Here is a 24,950-nt window from a genome sequence, read left to right on the forward strand (position 1 = left end):
TTTTATAAAGCAGATAATTAAAATATATTATTTTATAAAGCAGATAATTAAAAATATTTGTTTCCTTGTGGCTTCTGTGAAATATCCTCTATGAAAATGGCAAGCACAGAGGATCTTGTTTAATGTCTGGTGCTATATTTATCTCCTCTTCAACAGGTCTTCAAAGTATGAAAATAGAAAAGGATCAAAATATAATCCTCATTAGAAGGAAGGGGAGTTTTGTCTTTTTTCTCCACTCAGTAGTAGGTGTAGCCTGAAGCTGTGCTGTAGTCAGCATACCACATTGCTGAGTCCTTTCAAGTTTAGGGGTTTTGTGTTTCTTCCATGGCATTTTCACACACACTTCATCTTACTTGAGCCTCGAGATACCAGTCTGACATAGGCAGGTTTTGTAGTGAACATCTTATACGGACCTGGTGGTTGAGGGAATTTGAGGTTCAGTGAGATTAATTGATCTGCCTGACGGATCATAGAGCTAGTGATTGGCCAGACCAGGAGCCAAGTCTGATTTTATGAGTTGTATTTGAAAACCTCTTTTTACTTTCCTGTATTAATGTTTCTGTTGCGGAGGCAAGTGCTATAAAGTAAGTAAAGGAACTTTTTCCATGACGATACATTCTGAAAGCATCACTAAAAAGTAAACACGTTGGCATTGTTTTGCCTTAATATCTGCTCTTTGAAGTTTGAGAAGGAAGAACTGTTTATAAAATTTTTAATTAAGAAAGCAATGCTCTTGGTGGTTTCTGGAAAAAAAAGAAAGTATTTAAAAATAAGAGTCATGCCCTACCTTCTGATACTGGCAAAGACTTGGAAATCAGATATAAGGACCTGGAGAAAGACAGTCGCATAAACCACATTGGTTTTGGCTTAGAAAAATGACTGCAGTGGAGAGAGAAGATGGGCAAAGTGTATTTCATAGTTTGCTCCTTAGATTGGGAATGTTGCCTTCTGGGGAACTCTAATAATGTGTTAGTGTTGTCACACCAGGTCTCTTTGGTCCTGTCAGCGTTCTGTGACTGCTATGTAAAATTTCAGGCTTGCTGAGATAGCTCTGTATAGTTCATGCTAAAGATTTATTTTTAATTAAAACTTAGCCTGCGCTCCCTCCCTGCTCTTCATTCTAGACCTGGCTTGGGAAAATCAGGAGGGGAGGGGTAGGTGCTAATAGTGCTGTTTTAAAAGGATCGCTGCCAGTACTAAGTTAGGTAGAGCCAAACTTATTCTGGACTCGTCTTCGGGTAGATCATCCTTCCTTGGCTTGCCAAATAGCCCTTCGTAATGCCAGGTTATTGTGCAGTTTGTTCCAGCATCAGGCTTCATTTGGGCCCTCCCATTCAGAAAAGAGCAAAACTTTCCCCTCTTTCCAGGCATAGCATTATTACTCTCTTAAGGGAGACTTTCAGATACTGGTCTGTTCCAAAGACCTTCTGTTAAAACTTTTCTGCTGTGCAGGGTGTCTTCTGTTGCCTGAAATCATCTCATGCAATTAGTGTAGAGTTGCATACTTGGCATTCATAGGGAGGAGTCCTCAGACAGCCAGCTAGCTACGTTGTCTGTAGTCAGAAGTGGTAGATGACAGGGTCACCAAAGTAGTAGTTTTATGGTCATTTTCCTGCTACCAGGATGATGAGTCCCCTTCTAGGGGCCAGCACTGTTACTTCTAGCCACTTCTATTCTCCCCTGTCCACTTCAGAGAGAGCACTTTTTTTTCCCCCCTTTCCTTGTGTCCTTTATTTTGGCATCTGGTAGTTTCTATACTAATTCCACCATTGTCTGCTCTAGGCTCTTTCTGCAACTGAGCTGGTAAGATCAGTTAATGGACACTGTAATGCCTTTGATAAAAGGGAACCAAGGAAATATCTTAATTTTTTTTTTCTAAATGTCATTCCCTATTTAAAAAAATAGAAAAATATGAAGAAACCAAATTACAGTTCTACCATAGTTTTGGTCTGCTTCTTTGTAACATATTTGATATACTTTAATAAAAATTTAATTGTACTATGTGCATTTCTTTATGATTTAGATTTGCTCCTCTCCCTATTACATATACCATATCACAAATATCTGTTCATGTCAAATGTAGACCCAACATTATTGTTTTTATTTCCCTTGTATACATTTACTTAATCCAGTATAGTTAGAATTAATCATGTAATGATGATGATGATGGCAACTATTTATTGAGTACTTACTACATACATACTAGGCATCATATTGTATGATTTACGTACGTTGTTTTATTTAATTCTCATAGCAACCCTGAGAAGTATATATATTAATATCCTGATTTTGCAGGCAAGGCAATTGAGACTTAGTGTGTGTAAGTTGCTTAAGATCACAAAGTTAGAGGTAAACCAGGGTCCTAACCCATACTATTCAAATCTGAATACAAGTTCTTTCATCGGTGCATATTTTAGACATTTTTTTCATCACTTATCTGATTATCACTTTAGGTAAAATTGTTAAAGTGAATTAAAGGGCATATGCATTTTAAGCTTCCTGATACCTAAACTTTGAGAAAAGTCATGCCAATTTGCATTTCTTAACATAACAGTATAGAAGTGCAATTTTACCATATTTTCAGCAATATTGGGTGCTGTCTTTTTTCTTTTGCTAATTTTGTAGGTGAAAAAACGGTACATTGTGAATTACATTTGCATTTTAAAAATCACTCTTGATTGTGGACATTTTTCTAATGTTTAGAAGCCACTCATTCCTTTTTGTGTGTGCACGGAATGTTTATATTTTATTTATTCAGATAAGTAGTTTTTTTTTTTTCTGATGTGTATGTCTGATATTTTCTTAGTATGCTATTTGCTTTTTAATTGTTTCTTTTATTTTGATTTGTAGAAAGAAATTTTTTTAATGTTTATTTAAGTTTAGGAGAGAGAGAGCAGGGGAGAAGCAGAGGGAGAGGGAGACCAAGGATCTGAAGTGAGCTCTCTGCTGACAGAAGACAGCACAATGTGGGGCTTGAACTCACAAACTGTGGGATCATGCCTTGAGCTAAAGTTGGTCGCTTAACTGACTGAGCCACCCAGGCACCCTTGATTTGTAGAAATTTTAAAATTTGTGAATCAATCTGTCACTTTTCCCTACGTGTGTATGTGTTTTTATAAGTGTATTTATTTCTTTTGAGAGAGAGAGAGAGAACATGAGAGAGGGGTAGGGGCAGAGAAACAGAGGGTAAGAAAGTCCCAAGCAGGCTCCACACTGTCAGTGCAGAGCCTGATGCAGGGCTCTAACTCATGAACTGCAAGATCATGACTTGAGCTGAAACCAAGAGTCGGATGCTCAACCGACTGAGCCACCCAGACGCCCCATTCCCTTTGTGTTTTTTTAAAGTATAAGTTGCGTACATTAAAATGTGTGCAAATTTTGAGTGTGTAACTTAATGGATTTTAACACATGTATACACTTTTGTGTCACCCAGATCTGGAAATAGAACATTTCCACCTCTCAAGGAAGTTTCCTCTTACCTCTTTTTAGTTTTGGCTGCTCTTGAACTTCATACATAGGTAATCATATAACATATGCTCTTTTGTGTCTAGCTTCTTTTCCTCAACATAATGTTATTGAGATTCATGCATGTTGTTGCATGTATTGGTAGTTTATTCATTTTTATTGTGAGGTAGTTTTTCACTTTATGGATAGTGATGGACACTTGGGTTGTTTCTAGTCTGGGGCTTATAATGAATCAAGCTACTGTGACATTCTTATACAAGTATTTTTTTAATGGACCTAGATGCTCTTTTCTCTTGAGAAATACCTAGAACTGGAATATTATAGTTATCTTTTTGTTATCAACTTCTACTTTTCCATTGGTGTTAGGTAATATATGCATAGGCTTCAGCACTTTGAAATTTATGGAGATTTTCCTTATGGCCCAGTATATAGTGTAATTTGATTTGCCAATACTTGCTGACTTTGTTCTAACAGTATATAGAGAAAATATTCAAAATATTACAGGGGTGCCTGGGTTGCTCAGTCGGTTAAGTGTCCGACTTCGGTTCAGGTCATGATCTCACAGTTCGTGAGTTCGAGTCCCACATCAGGTTCTGTGCTGACAGCTCAGAGCCTGGAGCCTGCTTTGGATTCTGTATCTCCCTCTCTCTTGCCCCTCCCTCACTCATGCTCTGTCTCTTTATCTCTCAAAAATAAATAAACATGAAAAAAATAAAAAAAAATAACTATATTATAAATGGAGAAGGGTAAAGACATAAAGGGAAATATGGTTTCTGTAGTTCCCTGGGACTGGTAAAATGACAATGTCAGTAGCCAATGATAAGTTATGAATATATAATGTAATTCTTTGAGTAACCATTCAAAATGTCATACAAAGCGGGTGGCACCTAGATGGCTCAGTCAGTTGGGCATCCTTACTTTGGCTTGGTCATGATGTCATATGTGTATGTCTGTGTGTGTGTGTGTGTGTGTGTGTGTGTATACACACACACACACACACACACACACACTATATGTGTCGTGTATATATATATATATGACACAAAAATGAGAGACATAGGCTCTAACATATAAATAATTACATTGAATGTAAATTATCCAAATATACCAACAAAAGGCAGATATTGGCATAGTAGACTAAGAAACATGACCCAACTGGGGCGCCTGGGTGGCGCAGTCAGTTAAGCGTCCGACTTCAGCCAGGTCACGATCTCGCGGTCCGTGAGTTCGAGACCCTCATCGGGCTCTGGGTTGATGGCTCAGAGCCTGGAGCCTGTTTCGGATTCTGTGTCTCCCTCTCTCTCTGCCCCTCGCCCGTTCATGCTCTGTCTCTCTCTGTCCCAAAAATAAATAAACGTTGAAAAAAAAAATTAAAAAAAAAAAAAAACAAAAAAAAAAACATGACCCAACTATCTGCTGTCTATAAGAAAGTCACTTCAAATATAATGATATAGGCAAGATGAAAGTAAAAAGGATGAGCAAAAAAGGACATCATGGAAGCATTGATCAAAGAACGGTGGAATTGGGGCGCCTGGGTGGCGCAGTCGGTTAAGCGTCCTACTTCAGCCAGGTCACGATCTCGCGGTCCGTGAGTTTGAGCCCCGCGTCGGGCTCTGGGCTGATGGCTCAGAGCCTGGAGCCTGCTTCCGATTCTGTGTCTCCCTCTCTCTCTGACCCACCTCTGTTCATGCTCTGTCTCTCTCTGTCCCAAAAATAGATAAACGGTGAAAAAAAAAAAAAAAAAGAACGGTGGAATTGGCAATATTAATATTAATGAAGTAGGGGCTCCTGGGTAGCTCAGTCAGTTAAGCATCCGATTTAAGCTCAGGTCATGATCTTGCAGTTCATGAGTTTGAGCCCCATGTTGGGCTCTGTGCTAACAGCTCGGAGCCTGGAGCCTGCTTCGGATTCTGTGTTTCCCTCTCTCTGCCCATCCCCAGCTAGCACTCCGCACTCTGTCTGTCTGTCTGTCCGTCTCTCTCTCTCTCAAAAAATAAAATAAACATTAAAAAAAAAATCAATGAAGTAAACATTAGAACAAAAGAAATTACCAGAGACAAAGGTACTTTATATGATAAAAGGATTGATCCATCAAGAAGACCTATAATTCTAGATGAGTATATCCTAAACAACAGAGCCATTAAATTGTGAAGCATAAACTACTAGATCTGAGAGGAGAAACTGACAGATTCACAATGGAAGTTGGGGACTTCTAACCCCTTTCACAACTATTGAGAGAACAACTAGACTGAGAATCGTCAAAGATAATAGAACTCAGCAACACCATCAACCAATAAAATGATAAATGGACATTCATAGAACACAACAGTGGCAGAATACACATTCTTTTCAAGTGTCCACAAAACATGTATTAAGTTAGACTGTATCCTGGGCCATAAAATAAACCTCAACAAAATTTGGAATCATGTACAGACTTCAGTGACATCAGACTAGAAGTCACTAACAAAAATATAACAGGAAAATCTCCAAACACTTTGAAACTAAACAGTATACTTCTATATAATGCTGGGTCAAAGAAGAAGTCTCAAAGTAAATAAAAATGTATATTGAGCTGAATGAAAATGAAAATTTGTGGGTGCAGCTATAGCAGTGTTGAGAGGGAAATTTATAGCACTAATTTGCATACATTAGAAAAGAGGAAAAGTCTCAAACTGATAGTATAAGCTTTCTACCTCAAAAACCTAGAAAAAAACAAAGACAAAATAAACCCAAAGCAAGCAGAATAAAGGAAATAATAATAATAATAATAATAGTAGTAATGAAACCTTGAAAAGAAAAAAAACAATTGAGAAAATCAATGAAAGTGCTGGCTTTTTTTTTAAAGGACTGATAAAATGGAAAAATCTCTAACAAGACTGATAAAGAAAAAAAGAAAGAAACAGATTACCAATATCAGGAATAAAACAGGGGATATCAAGAATATATTGTTATTGATACTACAGATATTGAAAGGATAATTGAGCAGCTCTACACACATAAACTTGAGAACTTATAAAACTGACCAGTTTTTTGAAAAATGCGAACTGCCACAGTTCACATAAAATGACATCTATAATTGGAATAGCCCTGTGACTATGAAGGAAACTGAATTTGTATTTTAAAACTTCAGTGTTAAATCTCTAGGCTCAGGCAATTTCATTGGAGAATTCATACAAATAGTTATAGAAGGATTAATACCAAGTCAACATAGTGTCTTCATTATATGGAAATAGAAGGAGCACTTTACAGTTCATTTTATGAAGCTAGTAGTACTCTGATGCAAAACAAGACAAAGATAACACAAAAACTGGGCTGCCTGGGTGGCTCAGTCAGTTGAGCATCTGACTTTGGCTCAGGTCATGATCTCTCAGCTCATGGGTTTGAGTTCCACGCCAGTGCAGAGCCTGCTTCTGACTCTCTGCCTCCTTCTTTCTCTGCCCCTCCCCAGTTTACGCACGCTCTCTCTCTCAAAAATATTTAAAAAATGGTATTAAAAAGATAATACAAAAACTAAAAATATAGACTGATACCTCTGATAAATATAGGCATAAAATTTATTAGCAAAGTATTATTAAGCAGAATTTAGTAATACATGGGGAGAATATGTGGCCAAGTAAGATTTATTTCAGGGTATGTAAGGCTGATTTAATATTTAAAAATCAGTCAATGTAATTTACCACATTAGCAGTCCAAAGAAGATCACATAATCGTATCAATTGATGCAGAAGGAACATTTGACAAAATTCAAGCCCATTCATGCTTTATTTAAAAAAAAAAAATCAAAAAAACAAAACCTTTCTCAAATGGATACAAAACATACGCAAACACCTATAGCTAAGGCTTGGGATACCTGGGCGGCTCAGTCAGTTGAGCATCCAATTTCGGCTCAGGTCTGATCTCACCGTTCATGAGTTTGAGCCCTGCATTGGGCTCTGTGCTGATAGCTTAGAGCCTGGAGCCTGCTTCAGATTCTATGTCTCCCTCTCTCTCTACCCCTCTCCCATTCACACTCTGTGTCTCTCTCAAAAATAAACATTAAAGAAAATTTTTTTTAAAAAAGGCTAAACTAAAGCTTATAGCTAAATACTTAAGAGTGAAAGACTGTTTTCCCCTTAAGATCAGGAACAAAGCAAGGATGTCTGCTCTCACCATTTATATTTAACATAGAGTTAAATGTTGAGTAGACATTCTAGTCAGTGCAGTAAGACTGGGAAAGGCAATAAAGGGCATACAGATTGGAAAAGAAGAAATGTAGCTGACCCTTTTTGTAAGTAACATGATTGTTTCTGATGAAAATCCCAGAAAATCAAGGTAAAACCACGTAGTACCAATAACTGAATATAGCAAGGTGGCAGGATACAAGATCTACAAAAAACAATTGCATTCCTATACATTAGAAATGAATATATAGATACCAGTACTATTTATGATCATTTAAGAAAAGATACACTTACATGTAAATTTTTTTAAAGTGTGCAGGACTTGTGTGCTGAAAACTACAAAATGCTGATGGATGAAATCAACAAAGATGTAACAAATGGAAAGACATAGTATGTATATGGATTAGAAGACAACACCATAAAAATATCAATTTTTTCCCCAAGTTGATACATAGATTTAGTGAAATTCCTTTCAAAATCCCAATAAGATTTTTGTTGCTATGGACAAGATTATTCTAAAATTTAGATGGAAAGACAAAGGAACTAGAACAACTAAAACAATTTTGAAAAAAATAATAAAGCAGGAGGAACCAATATACTCTGTTTTAAGACTTATTATATGGTTACAGTAATCAAGCCTGTGCGGTATTGGCAGAAGCATAGACAGATTAAATCAGTGGGATAGAGTAGAGAATCCAGAGATAGACCCACAAAAGTATTTGAAAAAATTGCAAAAGCAATTCAACAAATGGTGCTGGAACAATTGGACATCCATAGGAAAAAAAAAAAAAAAGTGAGCCTTGAGCTATTTCTTACATTTTATACAAAAACTAACTCAAAACGGATCATGAGTTAAAGGTGAAGTGCAAAACTAAAACTTTTAGGAAAAAAAACAGGAGAAAAATCCTTAGAATCTAGGAGTGGGCAGAGAGTTCTTAAACTATACTCCAAAAGTGCTCACCATAGAAGAAAAAAGGTTGATAAAATTGGGCCATATGTAAATAGAACACTTTTGCCCTGCAAAATACCCTGTTTGGAGGATGAAAAGACAAGGGACAGAGTGGGAGAAAATATCTGTAAACCACATATCCAACAAAGGAGTAGTATCTGGAAGATACAAAGGCTTTTTAAAAACTCAACAGTTTAGGGGCGCCTGGGTGGCGCAGTCGGTTAGGCGTCCGACTTCAGCCAGGTCACGATCTCGCGGTCCGTGAGTTTGAGCCCCGCGTCAGGCTCTGGGCTGATGGCTCAGAGCCTGGAGCCTGTTTCCGATTCTGTGTCTCCCTCTCTCTCTGCCTCTCCCCCCGTTCATGCTCTGTCTCTCTCTGTCCCAAAAATAAATGTGGAAAAAAAAATTTTTAAAAACTCAACAGTTTAAAACCAAACAAGCCAGTTAGAATATGGGCAAAAGACATGAAGACACAATTCACCGAGGCAGATATACAGATGGCAAATAAACACGCGAAAAGGTGTTCAACATCGGTAGTCATTAGAGGAATTCAAATTAAAGCCACAGTGAGCGATTGCTGTATTCCTATCAGAATAGTGGTGATACCAAATGGCAGTGAGGATGCTGGTGGGAATGTAAAATAGTGCAGTCCCTCTGGAAAACAGTTTGGCAGTTTCTTAAAAAATTAAACCTGTAATTATCATGGGACCCAGCAATTGCACTCCTGGGCATTTATCTCAGAGAAATGCAAATTTAGTTCAGGTATTTGCTGTACATGAATGTCAGCAGCTTTATTCGTAGAAGCCCCAAACTGGAAGCAACCCTGATGTCCTTCAGTAGGTGAATGGTTAAACAAATGTGGTACATTTATACCTTCCCATGGAATATTACTCAGTAATATAAAGGAAAGAATTACTGATAGAGGCAACAAGCTGTAGGAATCTCTATATAGAGATTTATACTGAATGCAATAAGCTGATCTCAAAAGGTTACATACTATAAAATTCCATTTATGTAACATTCTTAAAGTGACAAAATTAAGGAAATGGAGAATAGTGTTTATGAAAAGTTAAGTAGAGGGTAGGGATGGAAGCAAGTGGAGAAAGGAAGCTTTGAGGTATCTTTGTAGTTTTGGAAATGTGTACCTTGACTATGTCAATGTCACTATCCTGGTCGTGATAGAGTACTATACTTTCCTAAGATGTTTACCATTGGAGAAATTGGGTAAAAGCACAAGGGATCTGTCTCTATTATTTCTTGTAACTGTGTATGAATCTATAATTCTCTAATAATAAAAAGTGTAATTTGAAAAATGGTATTGAAGCATATTTTATTCAACTCTTAGGTTCCTTTTTTCTCTTAACCTGTTTTCTTCTTGTTATTCTTTCTTTCTTTCTTTCTTTCTTTCTTTCTTTCTTTCTTTCTTTCTTTCTTTCTTTCTCTTTTTACCAGGTATCAGCTTAATATTTGTCCACTTTGTTTATAGATATTCTGCCCATTTTTCTGAACATCTGAAGTTCAATATGATAGATTTCTGTATTCTTAGATTTTAAATTTGTCTGTTTCTTTACAGCATCTGTTAATGGGGAGGAAAGCATAGATTTATTTATACAAAATTTCCCCAGTCTTCACTTAACTATATAAAGGGCTGTTTTTTTCTGGGTGTGTGGCAAATTTGATTTTGAAATGCAGAGAGCAGCCATGTGTCTTTAATAAAACAGCCATTACATACATTTATATATCATAAAAATAATGTGTATAGCTCTTTCAATTTATAAAGTACTTCAACTGAACCTCAGAATTTTTTGCTTTTCCCGGTGTTGGCTTCCTTTATGTACATGAGAAGTCGCTTCAAAGCTGTACGCCTAGTTCTTTTTATGTAAAATCTTACACCATACCTTCTTTTAGGCCAGTACTTCCATCATGAGGACAATCAACAGTGTCTCATGCGTAACCACTCTGACACGATGGTACTATTTTCATTTACGGTTTAGACACCACATTTTCTTATTAGCACTTTAGTAATCGTTCATGTGGCAGCATGACACAGATTAAGAGATTTGTCTGGAAGTTTTAAACTTCCAAATTTTGGAGCACCTTAGCAGTTTAAAAGATTGACAGGTGTGAGTTAGAAAAGACTTTCGTTAAAAATTGGCAAGTGTGAAATTGGGCAGTTGAACAGTATGTTTGGAACACTACCAACTCTGGGGATTGTTCTTGGGAGAAAATGCAGACAACCTCATTACTTCACTCTAATTAAAGGAATGGCTCTCCTTGCTAGTCGTGTGTAGGTAACCAATTCTCCAAGAATTTTTGGTGTCTCATTGTTGAGTAGTTAATTTGGTTTATGTCTTTGCTCACATATTCTTAATGGTTCCTGGTATGAAGGTACTACTCAATAAAATGATGGAACTTGGCGGGGGGGGATATAGTTTAAATTACAGTGTTTTGTTACAAAAAATAGTAAAATAAGTTGCATTTCAATTATTTTATATTAGAAGCTATGTCACTAAAATTTACTTGCTAATTGCCTACAATTGATTAAATCATATTATAATCTACAGTAAGCACATTATGGTACAGAGTGATAGCAGGTAATTTTAGTTTGGGTTTCCCTAACAAAAAGGACACTTATCTTAAAAGTGAAATCCAAATCTTTTCCTGATCAATTACCTTAATCATGGAGGAAGTCTGGGTTTTTGTTCTAACCAGGTAGGTAGGTTGTAATTTTAAGCAGTTTGGTTTGCGAAGCATGATTAAGACACCGTTCCCTTTGAGGTTTACCCTTTCGCTTCTGAGGTACAACTGTTTATCATCTTGGGTCAAAGGTTATAAAAAGTAGTCATCAATTAAAGCTTTATTGGTTGTAATTGGTATTGCTATGAAAGGAGCCAGCCAAACTGAATCTGATAATAAAAGACTCTTTGTTAAAATATTTAATAAATTAACACTCTCTCTTGGAAGGGGGAAGCTAATTACAAAGCCCAAGATTGTTAATCATAATGTTTACTTTCTTCAAAAGCACAGTCTCAACTACTCCATAATCATTAGACATCAGATTTCTTTCTTTTTCTTTTTTTAAATCCAGCAGACTCTGTCATTCCCGGAGGGGATGTTCTTTTCTATGGCTCAGGCTTGGGATATGGCAGAAGGAGGAAATGCCAAGACAAACATAAGTTATAAGGGCCATCTTAAAAATAAACAGGACTCTGTTAGAACGTCAGACTGCCTTTGCTCTCTTCAAAAAAGGGTCAAAAGTTTATGTAGATTTATTTCGTAGGCTAATGAATGATATCAAGAATTGGGGCATTTGGAAAGTAATGTTTTTGTTTTGTTTTGTGTAATAATAAATTATCTACCAGAGCTATTATCCTATCTCTGTACATGTGTTGTTGGTGGTTTTTTTTTTTTTTTGAGGTGTTTTGACAGTTTTGTGGCTTTTGAATTTTAGACATTTCCAAAGCCCTAACTTAGGTAAATGGAACTGTGACACATACCACCTCTCCGACTCTTGAATGACCTTGCCGTGGGAACTCTCTGAATGGGCCTTTACATCTGGGAATCGAATGTTTCTAGATTTAAGCAATAGGGGGCATCTTGGGTTTGTTCTTTACACATGTTGCTGTAGTCTGATCTTTAGGGCAGTTCTAATGAAAGAAAATCCTGCTTTGGGCCTGCTGTGCAAATTAGCCATATGGCGAAGTGTAATATCCCGCTGAACGTCATTATGGGGCCCTATGAAAAGTGCTCCCCTTTTCACATGGAAGCAAATTAAAATGGCCCTTTCAGGTTTTTGGTTTTTTTTAAACTCTGAATAAACCTGTCTTCACTTGGATGCCGGGACAGTTGAAAGGGAGTTCTCCAGCTGCAGTCAGGGTGGTGAAATTACAGGCTTTGCCCAAGACCAAATGGAAATATTGCTTCCTGTAGGCAAAGCCGGAAGAACAATGGTGTGTGCTTCCATCCTTCCATTTCCCTCCCTTGTTCTTTGTGTACTTGCCCTTAGCTGCTTCTCAATCCAAGAGTGAGTTTTCTGTTATTGTGATGGATGAGAAGGGCTCAGCCCACTCTCCAGTAGACCCTGTATCAGTCTCTACGAGGAAAGGCCCACAGATGAAGAGCTGTTTACCCAAATAATGGCACAGTAAATATTTAATGAAGAAGATGGGCCTGTCCCATGTTGTCTGTTGTTTGGACATACTGCCCATATGAAATAATATCGTCCCAGCATAAGTTTTTATTTTTTTTCTGCAACACTAGACATGTAGGTCCCACTAATGTTTGGAGGCATGGGGTTCAGTAACTATATGAAATGTTCAGGGTGTCTGTGTGCGTGGTATACATTGGCACCTTTTACGAAGAAAAAGAAATCCACGGAAAGGTCTTTTATCCCGTCTTCCCTTTCCCCCCTGCTCGAGGGAAAGGATCGTACAGTCGTGACTTAGTTGATTACTAGTGTACATTTGTAAACTGACAGCAGCTAAAGTTTGACTTTGAGCTTTGTTAGCAATAAATTTCACCACTCTTACAGACAAAAACAAAAAAACCTCCCTCATTTGCCCACACAGAGTGGTAGTGCTGTGTGCCTCCTATGTTTATATCCAGGCAAGTGCCTAGACACATGGGGAATTCAAAGTTATCATTTGTGTATCTATTTTTGTTTTTAAGCATTTATTGAAAGCTCATGTTAGTTCCAGCATTTGTGTGATGACAATTTACAGCATGTGTTTGAAGAAAGAAAGTTGGCACAATGTTGTGCAATAAGAGTAGATCATACTAAATTACGATGTTTGAGAAAAGATTTTTGCATGCAAAATGAAAGGAATGAAAAGGGTATGTACCATATTGTCCTGTTTGTGTGTGTATGTGTACATATGTGAGTATGTGAAATACCTGTTAAGAATAGAGGAATGTTGGTAAGGGAGTACACCAAAAAGTAAACAGTAGTTATCTCCAGGTGATGGGATTATGAATGACTTTTATTTTCTCTCTTTGCCTTATCTGTATTGTCTGATTTTTCTAAAAGTCACAAATTTTACTTTTGTAGTTAGTAATTGCAAAGAGACAATATTAAGAACACAGCTAAAAGCAAAAGATTGAAACAAAAGAAAATGAAACCAACCAAACAACCTTTTTCAGCATAGCCTGAAGAGAAGTGGGTTATTTCCTGGTTAATTCTGGTGCTAGGATTAATGATTAGACTTGAGAAATTGACAATGGCTTTGGGGACATTTGACCATTAGCACCCTTCTCCACTTTTATCATAGGATGTGATGTAATATTTAAATTAAATATGAATTTAGAAGATAAAGCACCTAGTGAATTGAAGAGGTTGCTAGAACCTGGAGGATATTTCTTTGTTTTAGCATTAAGTAAAAATAGAGTATGTTCTGTGATCCTTTAGCTCTTATGTAGTTGCCCTATAAGTGAATGATGAGAAATTTATTGTGAGGAATACTTTATAATAGTATAAGCTCCTGTCTTTAGGTTAAATTTCAGATGGAATATATATACTTAACAAAAAATTAAGCAAAGTCTTGTTTGGCTTCTAAGCCTTTCTTAACTTCCACTAAAATTCTTTAAATGCATAAGCGTCTGAAAATTTGTAACACCATTGTTAAAGAAGACTTATAATTAACATTACATTGCCTGAATTTGAATAACATTTTCTCCAACTTTAAGGCTGATTGAATGGATTGAGAAATCTAGTTGTTGAGTGATGTGTGTTTTATTGCCATAAACAGAACAAACCTTAAAAGTCAGAAGGTACTTTATGCCTTTTCTACTCTGTGCCATCTGGCTTGAGAATACAGTACTGAATTGATGAATATATTGGTTTTCTATCCCCATTCTGTTTAGATTCTCCTTTATAAGGCTGTCAGTATGTGGGGTGGGTGGGTGGGGGGGGACAGTGGGACTTCTGGTGGCAGCACAGTTTATCTTGTGCTGGAGAGTACTTAATAGTGCTGTACAAGAACACAAATAGGAAGACCCTGTATTGTGGTTTTCATTCACTTAAGAAGTTCAGGGAGTTAAACACTGGGAACTGTATGGTAGGAGAATGTTTGACTGTATTTATGTGAACTTGGTAGGCCAGTTGTTTGCTAGACACTGGAATCAGTTTGTGGATTTACTTTGAAACAACTTTGGACCTGGGCACATCAACCTGCTGTGAATTGCAGCTTCCCTAAAGATATTAGATCTATAGCCAGATGATGGTGAGTGGGCCAAGGCAAACCACAAAACAAGCCTAGAAGCAAGCACTTGTCCAGAAAGAGCTCCTATTGTTCAAAACAGAGCAATTGGGAAAATGAAACAATACAAAACAAAATATGAGATCTGCAAAAACAGCCTGAATAAAATGGGACAAGGAACACCATCGTAAAAATTCAGAGGAAACATGATTCTAAGAATGATTTTCTGCAGGAACCAAAGGAAATTTTAGAAAATTGTTTGGCATGAAGAAGGCATAACTTCTATGAAACAGAAACAGAAATCTTCAAAAGAATAAATGGAGATAGAAAAACAGCAGGATGAGATAAGTAGGAATAATTACAAAGAAATGATTACTGCAATAGCAGATAAAGCATAACTAGAAAAATGGAGCCTTGAAAGAAAATATTGATTAATATTCTATTTATACTTTTAATCATTTATTCAAGCCAATGTATATTGAGTGCCATTTATACCAGGCATTGTTCTAGGGGCTGGGAACATGACAGTAAATAAGACAAACAAGAACTTGTTCTTGTGGAGCTTACATTTCGAATGAGAAGAGCCAGACGATAAACAAACAGCGTAATATCAGATGGAGATATGTGCCATGCAAAGAATTAAAAGCAGGTTATGTATTTGGCAAAACTTTCCATTTTAAATTGAGTAATAGAAAAGTCTTTTCTTAGTAGGTGACATTTAAATTTATATTTTAATTGTTAGAGCCAGATATTTCCTAATTTTTGATATCAAAAATTAGGTGCTAGGTCCTTTTGTACTTTCGTTCTACAGATATTCCTTACATTATCTTATTTTCTCCTAGGTTTAGATTACCATCTCTCTGCTAGTGATTCTTGATTCTGAAAACTATTGTCTTTAGCTTAGCCCTTTCTCCTGAGCTGCAGGCCCAAATACATCTGCTCCTGAACACTTAGCACTTGGAAGTCACTAATTAAACATGTTTGGTACAGAGGTCATTATCATCAGTTTCCTCAAATACAAACAATTCTAGTTACTCGTGGTAGTTATATTTTATAAAGTCACTGTAAATACTGAGTTCATGAATACTGAACCATTGCTCCTAGAGGAAATACAGGGTTAGGTTCCTGTGAGCTTCTGGTCACAACATTTCATCAGTCAGTTCACAGCCATGTTTTATGTGTGTTTCTCTTTAAAGATGTCTTATTTAATGTATTTTGTTGGCTTATTAACATTGAATTCATGGGCAACAGCATTATAACTCATGCCCAAACAAAGCTTATCTAAATGTGTTTTCTCTCAAAGGCACATTTTGTCTTCTTGAGCTTAGGTATACTAGACAACACTTTGGCACTGTGTTTGGGGGTCTTTTTAAATAGCAAAATCACCAGGGGCACCTGGGTGGCTCAGTCAGTTAAACATCTGACGGTTGATTTCAGCTTGGGTCATGATCTCATGGTTTGTGAGATTGAGACTCTTCACTGACAGTGTGGAACCTGCCTGGGATCCTCTCACTCTCTCACTCTGCCCTTCTCCCACTTGTGTGCGCTCTCTCTCTCTCTCTCTCTCTCTCTCTCTCTCTCTCTCTCAAAATAAATAAATAATAAGCTTTAAATGGCAAAAATTAGCAACACGAAGCACAAAAATGCAAGACATACAGATGGCCAACAGGTACATGAAAAGGTGCTCAACATCAATGATCATCAAGGAACTGCAAATCAAAACCACAATGAGGTATCACCTACATCTGTCAGAATGACTATTATCAAAAAGACAAGAAATAACAAGGGTTGGTGAGGATGTTGAGAAAGAAGAACCCTTGTTATTTGTTGGTGGGAATGTAAATTGATGTAGCCACTATGGAAAACAGTGTGGAGGTTTCTCAAAAAATTAAAAAAAGAACTACTGTATGTTCCAGCAATTTCATTTCTGGGTTTTTATCTGAAGGAAATGAAGACACTAACTGAAAAAGAATGTGCCACCCCTATGTTCATTGCAGCATAATTTACAATAGCCAAGACATGGAAACAACCTAAGTGTTCATTGGTGGATGAAGAATAAAGAAGATGTAGAATCTATATATACAAAGGAGTATTATTCAGCTATAAAAAAGAATGAAATCTTGCCATTTGCGACAACATTGTTGGACCTTGAGGGAACTGCTAAGTGAAATAGATACAGAAAGACAAATAATGTATGATCTCACTTATATGTGGCATTTAAATAGACAAAAAACCCAATTGAATGCATTGATTTGTGGTTGCCAAAAGTGGGGGATGGGGAAATTGGGTGAAGGTGGTGAAAAGGAATAAACTTTCAGTTATAAAGTAAGTAAGTCCTGGGGCGCTTGGGTGGCTCAGTCGGTTAAGCATTTGACTTCGGCTCAGTGAACTTGTGGTTTGTGAGTTTGAGTCCCATGTTGGGCTCTGTGCTGACAGATCAGAGGATGGAGCCTCTTTCAGATTCTGTGTCTCCCTTTCTCTGTCTTCCTCCCTCGCTCGGACTGTCTCTCTCAAAGATAAATAAAGATGAAAAAGAATTTAAAATAAGTAATTCCTGGGGATGTAATATACAGCATGGTGACTATAACAAATAATACTTTATTGGATAATTGAAATTTTCTGAGAGGGTAGATCTTAAAAGTTCTCCTCACAAAGAAAAAACAATGCATGTGGTGATAGGTGTTACTGGACTTGTGGTGGTGGTCATTTTGCAATATATATCAATATTGAGCCATTATGTTGTACGCCTGAACATAATATGTTTTATGTCAATTATATCTCAATTTAAAAAAATCACAAAAATGCAAAAAATGGGGCACTGGTTGACTGTGAAGAGCATAATTGTTTGTAGTATGAGAACTGAAATAAGGAAGTAGAGTTTTGCCTTGTTTGACCTCAGCCGGGAACATGTGCGTTGGGCGCAGCTCAAATTTTTCAACACTCTGTGCTCATCTGTGAATGACTATGAAAGCAGCATGAGTATTGATTTTGAGGCTACAAGTAAATTTTGGCAAGTAGGCACATTTGCAAATACGGAATTCATGAATAAGAATCGAGTATATATCCCTGCTCTTATGTTTCCTCTCTCATTAAATGACACCACCATCAGACCAGTTACCCAGGTTAGAAACCTCATGTTAGCTTTCTTTCTTTTCTATCCTTTACCACCAACATCCAATCAACCATCGGCTTTTACCTCCTAAATATAAGTCAGGTTCAGACTGATCTTTTTGTATCTGATTTTCTCTGTTTTCATTCTACTTAGTACATGACAACGTACAAATATCTGAAGTTCTTACGGTCTCTGGAGTTCAAGTCCAAATATCTTAACATAATTTACAAAGCCCTCTAACCTTATTTCTTGTCATCCCTCTCTCTTACACTGTGAAGGTACTGCCATGAAGAACTTTTTTCAATTCATGGGATGTGTAATGCCATTTTTTTCCCTTGAACCTCTGTGTCTCTATGAGGAATATTTTTTCCTTTATATTTACCTGTCTTATTCTCACTCATTTGTCAATTATGAATATAAATGGCATTTTTTTTTTTTCTGGGAAACTTTCTCTGACATTCCTCCCATCCACACCACACACACACGCACACACACACATCAATCTAACCCAGACGATTCTATGGTGTTTTTTTGTTTTTTTAATTGCTAGTTTTCCACCATAGACTATAAATTCAGTGATGATGGGGACCATTCTTTATTGCATGTCAAGCACTTTATATACATTAAGTGACTTGATTTTCCTTGATGTTATATGTATTAATTAATTAATTATTACAAAGCCTTTGGGCCACTGTAATAGTAATGACAGAAAATTGAAACAAACTAAAGCAACTTTTCACTTGGATACTATTTTATATCTATTTGCTCTATACCTTCACTAGCTTTTGAGTTTTTTTTTTTAAATAAATATTAATGATTAGATGAGTTTGAAGCTGAAGTGGCTAACTTGATCTATTTGTGGAAAGACAGGCAGTCAGCTGGACTGGTCAGACATCTACTTCTGAAATTCCACCTGTAAGCATTGAGTTGACAAAATTGGCAGAGGAAATAGAATAATCAGAGGTGAATTTATTTAGCTGCCACCAGGGAAAATCTAATTTTTGTAAAGGGAGAAGCCAGAATTATTAGATAAATTGGTCTTTCCTTATGTTTTTATTTTATTGAATGAATATTTGAAAGGCAAAACTGTATCTAGTTAAGAATTAAGTATAGGTCTATGATAGGTTTTCATCTTGCTTATTTTCTACATTTACAACAAATAATTAAATTATTATACAATGGTCTAATTTGAGAGAAGACCTTCCCTAAATTCTCAGCTAAGTGTACCTTGGCTCCAAAGCATGTTGAATGTGTAACGTCACGCAAGAATAATAAAGGGCCTTTAGGGCTGTTAACTTTAAAATGAAAAGCCCTTCAGTGTGTACAGAATGTAATTGACATTTAATAATACCACTATGCTGTGAAATGGTGGCAAGTGGGGAATAACTTTAACAAACCAATGTGCAGTTTCCACTTCTTATTTCTTAAATAGAATCATTTGCTACCTCATTAACTTATGGATTTAGAAATAAGAAAGCCTTGAAATAGCTGCCTTAGTGTTTGATTTCATTTTATGGCAGGAAAAACGCAGGTGTGTATGGTTATAATCACTTTAGCATTTAAAAACTTTTGTTTTTAAGCTACACCAGGGGTCAACAAACTGTGGGCCAGATCCACCCTGCTGCTTGTTTCTGTGTGACCTGTGACCGAAAAACAGCTTTTACACTTTCAGATGGTTGGTAAAAAGTAAAAAGAATATTTCATGGCAGATGAAAATTTTATGAAATTCTTATTTCTGTTTCCACAAATAACGTTTTATTGGAATTTGGCCACACGCATTTATGTACCGTCTATGGCTGCTTTTGCATTTCAAACAGCATTTCAACTAGTCTCTTGACTAGTTGCAAGAGAGACTGTATGTCTCATCAAGCCTAAAGTGTTTACTATCCTGCCCTTTAGAGGACGTGTTTGCCAACCCCTGAGCTTACACTATTGAATTAGTATGATTTAACACCTTAAATCAGCTTCTCCTATTTAAGGACCTAGCAAAGAAGTCATGTCCAATAAAATTCTTCAGACTTTTGGGAAGGTGAAGGAAACTGAACTTAGGGATTGCATAGAGTTTATACTTTCTCCCATGGGCAAGGCTTTCATCTTCATCATTGATTTCATTGTTCTTTTTCAAAACATAAGCACTTGCATAGTGGTGATTATTTGTCAGATGCTGTTCTGAAAGCTTTCTGATTCATCTGGATCCTCGTGACTATGATGAGGGTGACCTCTCTACAAGTGAGAACACCATAGCACATCTATGAGTGAAAGTTAAATAGCTAAATGGTGGAAGTTAAATTAGTGAAAGCTCTGCAGCTGGTTGTACAGCTAGAAAGGAGCAGACTCATGATTTGAAAGAAGTCCTCTGGTTCTCAAATCAGTGCTCTTAACCACTGTGCGTGCTGTCTCTCCATTTCTACTCTTATTTATTTAGAAAAGTCTTGGATTAAGAGTAGAATTTAGTAATGGGGGGGGGCATGATGCTTTAAAAGCTTTGAGTTATATTGGTTTCCTAGGCTGCTGTAACAAAGTACCACACATTGGGTAGCCTACACAATAGAAATTTATTCCGACCCAGTTTTGGAGACTAGAAGTCCAAAATCAAGTGTCAGAAGGCCGTCCTCCCTCTGAGACAGTGAGTGGGAGACTTGTCTCTCCCTAGCTTCTGCTGGTGGCCATCCATTCATCCATCCATCCATCCATCCTTGGCTTGCAGCTGCATTGCTCCAATCTCTACCTGTGTCACCACATGATGTTCTCCCTGTGTGTCTGTGTCTTTTCTGCCCACCCCCCCCTTTTTTTTTCGTTTATTTATTTTGAGAGAGAGAGAGCACACATGAACCAGGGAGGGGCAGAGAGAGAGAGAGACAATCCCAAGCAGGTTCTGTGCTGTAAACACTGTGACATGGGGTTTGATCTACTGTGATACCATGACCTGAGCCAAAACTAACAGTTGGATGCTTAACCCATTGAGCTACCCAGGAGCCCTTTTCTTTTAAGGACACCAGTTATATCAGATTAAGGGTCACCCTACTGTAGTACAACTGCATCTCAATTAAAACAATTTTTTTTTATGTTTATTCATTTTTGAGAGAGAGAGAGAGAGAGAGAGACAGACAGACAGACAGACTGAATGTGAGTGGAGGAGGGGCAGAGAGAGAGGGAGACACAGAATCTGAAGCAGGCTCCAGGCTCTGAGCTGTCAGCACAGAGCCCGACGTGGGGCTTGAACCCATAAGCTGTGAGATCATGAAGAGCCGAAGTCGGACACTCACCGACTCAACCGACTGAGCCACCCAGGCTTCCCTAAATGCATCTTAATTTAAATACATCTGCAGTGACCCTATTTCTAAATAAAGTCCTATTGTGACATCCCAGGAAGGACATAAATTTTGAAAGGATGCTGTTCAACCCAGTTATGGAGCTCATGAACCAGCTCTTGCTCTTTAGAGCACCTTTCATTTTAAGAAACTGTGTATCAAGAATTTCTAGGGGTTTGTTTCTTCTTTTTTGCTGTTACTCCTGTACTTGATTCTATTCTAGCTCGGAAGGCTGATTTACTATTCTTTGCTCCTGCCTTTTTCCTGCCTTGCTCTGGCCCTTTGCTCATGATTCATTTGAGACTGGTTTTCATTCTGAACATTTTTCTTCTGGAATGTTCTGTGAGGTTTTTAAGGCCCATTTTCTCAACTGCTTTTAGGAGAATGTTGGTTTGTCTTCATGCTTGTGAATTTATGGTAGTTGATTCAGCAACCAGCTTTGGTGTGTTGGTGGTTGAGTTCTGGTAGTGTCCTCTTAAGAATCTTTTGTATCCATTCTTATGGGATTTGTAAGTAAGGTTCAGTAAATGGTAATCGTTCTTTTTATTTTTTCTATGATTATTATCACTGTTAAAATAGCAGATTTTGAGAAATGTGGGGTTGCCTCAGTTCCAAACCTGAGAGTTTCTCTTTTCCCACGAAATACTAGAATAATTGGTCAAATCGTGTCAACCCGTTTCCTTTTGTTTATTTTACAGGGTGCCCGTGAAACCTTTGAGAACTACTACCGAAAACAGAGGCGAAAACAGGCCCGTTTGGTGCTCCAGCCTCCATCTAACATGGTAGGATCTCCAACTTAACTTTTCTCTCTTTTTCACTTTTCTTCTCTGGCATCTTGTCATTATTTTGCATATATGCTGGGGTTTTTTTGTTTTTTGCTTTTGTTTTTTTTTAAACTGTCACTCTGAGACCATATTTGGTGGATGTGACTTACAGTAAGAAAATAGCAACTAACATCTATTGATTGCTATGTGTCAGGCATCATTTTAAGTACTGGATATAAATTATCTAATTTCATCCTCCTTATAACTCTATAATGTAGGGAGGGTACTATTGTTATATTTACCTTAGAGTCTTGGGAACTGAGCCCTAAGAAAAGAAGTAACTGATTTTAACTTTGTCTTAAGGTATCAAAAGAGAAACAATAACTTTTTTCTTCTTTGCTTTGTTGCAGCATGAAACTTTAGATGGCTACAGGAAGTATTTTAATCAAATTGTAGGGTAGGTATATGTATGTGTGTGTATTTAAATGTATACACTTTCAATACCTAGACTTGTGAGACTTGGAAAGATAATTTTTCCTTGGGAAATTATTTTTCTTTTTTTCTTTTAAATTTTTGAGATTTATTTTTGACTTTCTGATAATTTCAAAGGAATGTCTAATTGGTTTCAGCATTATATTGTTGAAGAGTAGTTTTTAAGGATGAAAGAAGAAAACTTTTGAATTGTAATTTTATTATATTTGATGTTTTGTTTCTCCATTCTCCGTACGGGGGAACCAAATAATCAGCAAAAGTTGGCAGACTTTTTCTAAAAGGGCCAGATAGTAAAGTATTTTAGGCTTCGCAGGCCATACGGTTTCCGTCACAACTATTCAGCTCTGTTGTTGCAGTGGGAAAGCAGCTATAGACAGTATATAAATGAGTGAGCGTGGCTGTGTTCCAATAAAACAATATTTATAAAAATAGGCAGTGGGCCAGATTCGTCCCACAGGCTATATAGTTTGCCACCATCATCTAGAGTATACATACTAGGATGGAATTGCATTTCCCAAATAAACACCATATAGACAGCTTATTCTAATTATGAAAGAATGACTTTGCAGTTAAAAGAAAGGGAAATGACTTGAATTGTTCTATGAAATTTCTTTTTATTTCAAATTGAGATTTCTTTAAATGTAATTGATAGTTTTGATTAAAACATATCATAAAAATCCCTTATTTAAAGAATTATTTTATTTAGTAGGAACATTTAGCCAAGGTAACTGAACATACATTTTAAACGTATAACAATAAAGCTACAGCAGAGTGTTAAAAAATAAGTTTGCATTTTTTTTTTTTTTTTTTTTACCTTAAGGAGGAAGTCCACATAAAGGGAATTATTTTGGTATTTTGTATGTTGAGCTCTTAAAAAATGTGTATTGCAGCTTTCAGTGTCTGTTTAAAATTGGTTAGCTTTTTAAAAATGTCTTAATGGCCTGGTGTTTTTAATATAGTGAAATTAGCTTCCCTTACCTGTAAACATTTTCTTCCCTTTTACATGGCTGACTAATATGGTTAACATTTAATAGAAATGTACCTCCGATTTCTATAAGGTGGCTGGACAAAATTCCATGTCCAAGAAACATGATTTTGTTCATGACACCAGGTAGCTTTCTTTAAGAAAAAAATGACTATTAACTTCAGATTTGATGGCAGCTCTTGTTTGCCAGACCCTGGAGATAATCAAACTGTAATTTCTGACAGTTGTACTTTCTTTTTTCCTCAATCTTAGCTTTTTTGTGGTTGAAGATCACATTTTACATACAACCCAGGGCTTAGTAAACCGAGCCTACATTGATGAACTCTGGGAAATGGCACTTTCAAAAACCATCGCGGCACTCCGCACCCACTCGGTATGTAAGAAGCCCGTGAGAAGTTCTCACTTATTGCTGATTATCTGTATAGTAGTCAATGTTGTACTGCTTTAAAATCATTTATGTATTGCGTGGAATCACCTACCCGGAGCTCTCTCTTTCAAAGACACGTGGAAGTAGCCACTTCAAATTGCCACATTCTCTAACACGGAACCCACTTTTGTGGATGCTCTGTGCAGGAAGAAAAAACAAAAAACAGCTGACATGTACTGGAATCCTCTCTCTGTGTCAGGCATTGTTATGTGTACTTTATATGTAGTTCATAAGGTAGTTATCATTATTATGTTTACCTTATAGTCTGGGAACTGACCCTCAGAGAGGTTAAGTAACCAGCCTAGTGTTATGCAGTAAGTGGTAGAGCTTGGATTCAAATCCAGACAAGTGACTATATTCTCAGCCACTACTCAGTGTTGCCTGCTATAAGGCCATTAATATTGATGTGGCGTTCACAGTTTTATTCTTATTTTTTGAAAAAAATGTTTACAACATATCAATGTTAGTAAATACGAGTTACTACGATTTTGATATATTTTATCAAAGCATGAATTTTAAATATTTTTTTTAAGTTTATTTATTTATTTTGAGAAAGAGAGAACATGAGCAGGGGAAGAGCAGAGAGAGAGGGAGACAGAGGATCTGAAGTGGGCTTTGTACTGACAGCAGAGAGCCTGATGCAGGGCTCAAACCCATGAACTGTGAGATCATAACCTGAGCTGAAGTCAGATGCTTAACCAACAGAGCCACCCAGGTGCCTCTCAGAAAGTTATATTTTAATTCCCCGGGGCGGGGGGGGGTCCCAATAAATAAATAAGAATATCAGATCATCATAATACAGTTAAATTACAGTTAAATACAGTTGAGTACAATTGAAACAGTGATAGATTAGGACAACACGGTGCCTGCTTTTGGTTAGTTGATCAGAAGTGGCATTCTTTATGCAGAGGAGTCATTATGTATGCAAAGATCAATTAAAGAGAATTCTAGGTATAAGGCATGGTAGTACAAGGGCTTTGGGTGTACTTTTCTATCTGAACTGTTCGAGGAATGATAGTGAGGACTTAATAATAGAAGATAATTTAGCATTTAGAATATTTCAGTAAGTGGCTTTGATATCCATATAGTGC

General features: G+C 36.9%; 1 protein-coding gene across 9 annotated transcripts in view; it reads left to right on the forward strand.

The window, feature by feature from the left end:
• EXOC6B (exocyst complex component 6B) overlaps positions 1–24,950 on the forward strand; it is a 616,421-nt gene that overhangs the window by 291,025 nt on the left and 300,446 nt on the right. For all 9 annotated transcript variants that reach the window (XM_040458548.1, XM_040458544.1, XM_040458543.1 and 6 more), the window contains 3 exons: positions 21,890–21,973; positions 22,366–22,412; positions 23,685–23,805. In XM_040458548.1, the coding sequence (XP_040314482.1) occupies positions 21,890–21,973; positions 22,366–22,412; positions 23,685–23,805 (252 nt within the window). The remainder of the gene's footprint in view (positions 1–21,889; positions 21,974–22,365; positions 22,413–23,684; positions 23,806–24,950) is intronic.

Source organism: Herpailurus yagouaroundi, unplaced genomic scaffold, assembly GCF_014898765.1.
Source record: "Herpailurus yagouaroundi ecotype Mexico unplaced genomic scaffold, PumYag 221, whole genome shotgun sequence".
NCBI classification, from domain to species: Eukaryota; Metazoa; Chordata; class Mammalia; order Carnivora; family Felidae; genus Herpailurus; species Herpailurus yagouaroundi.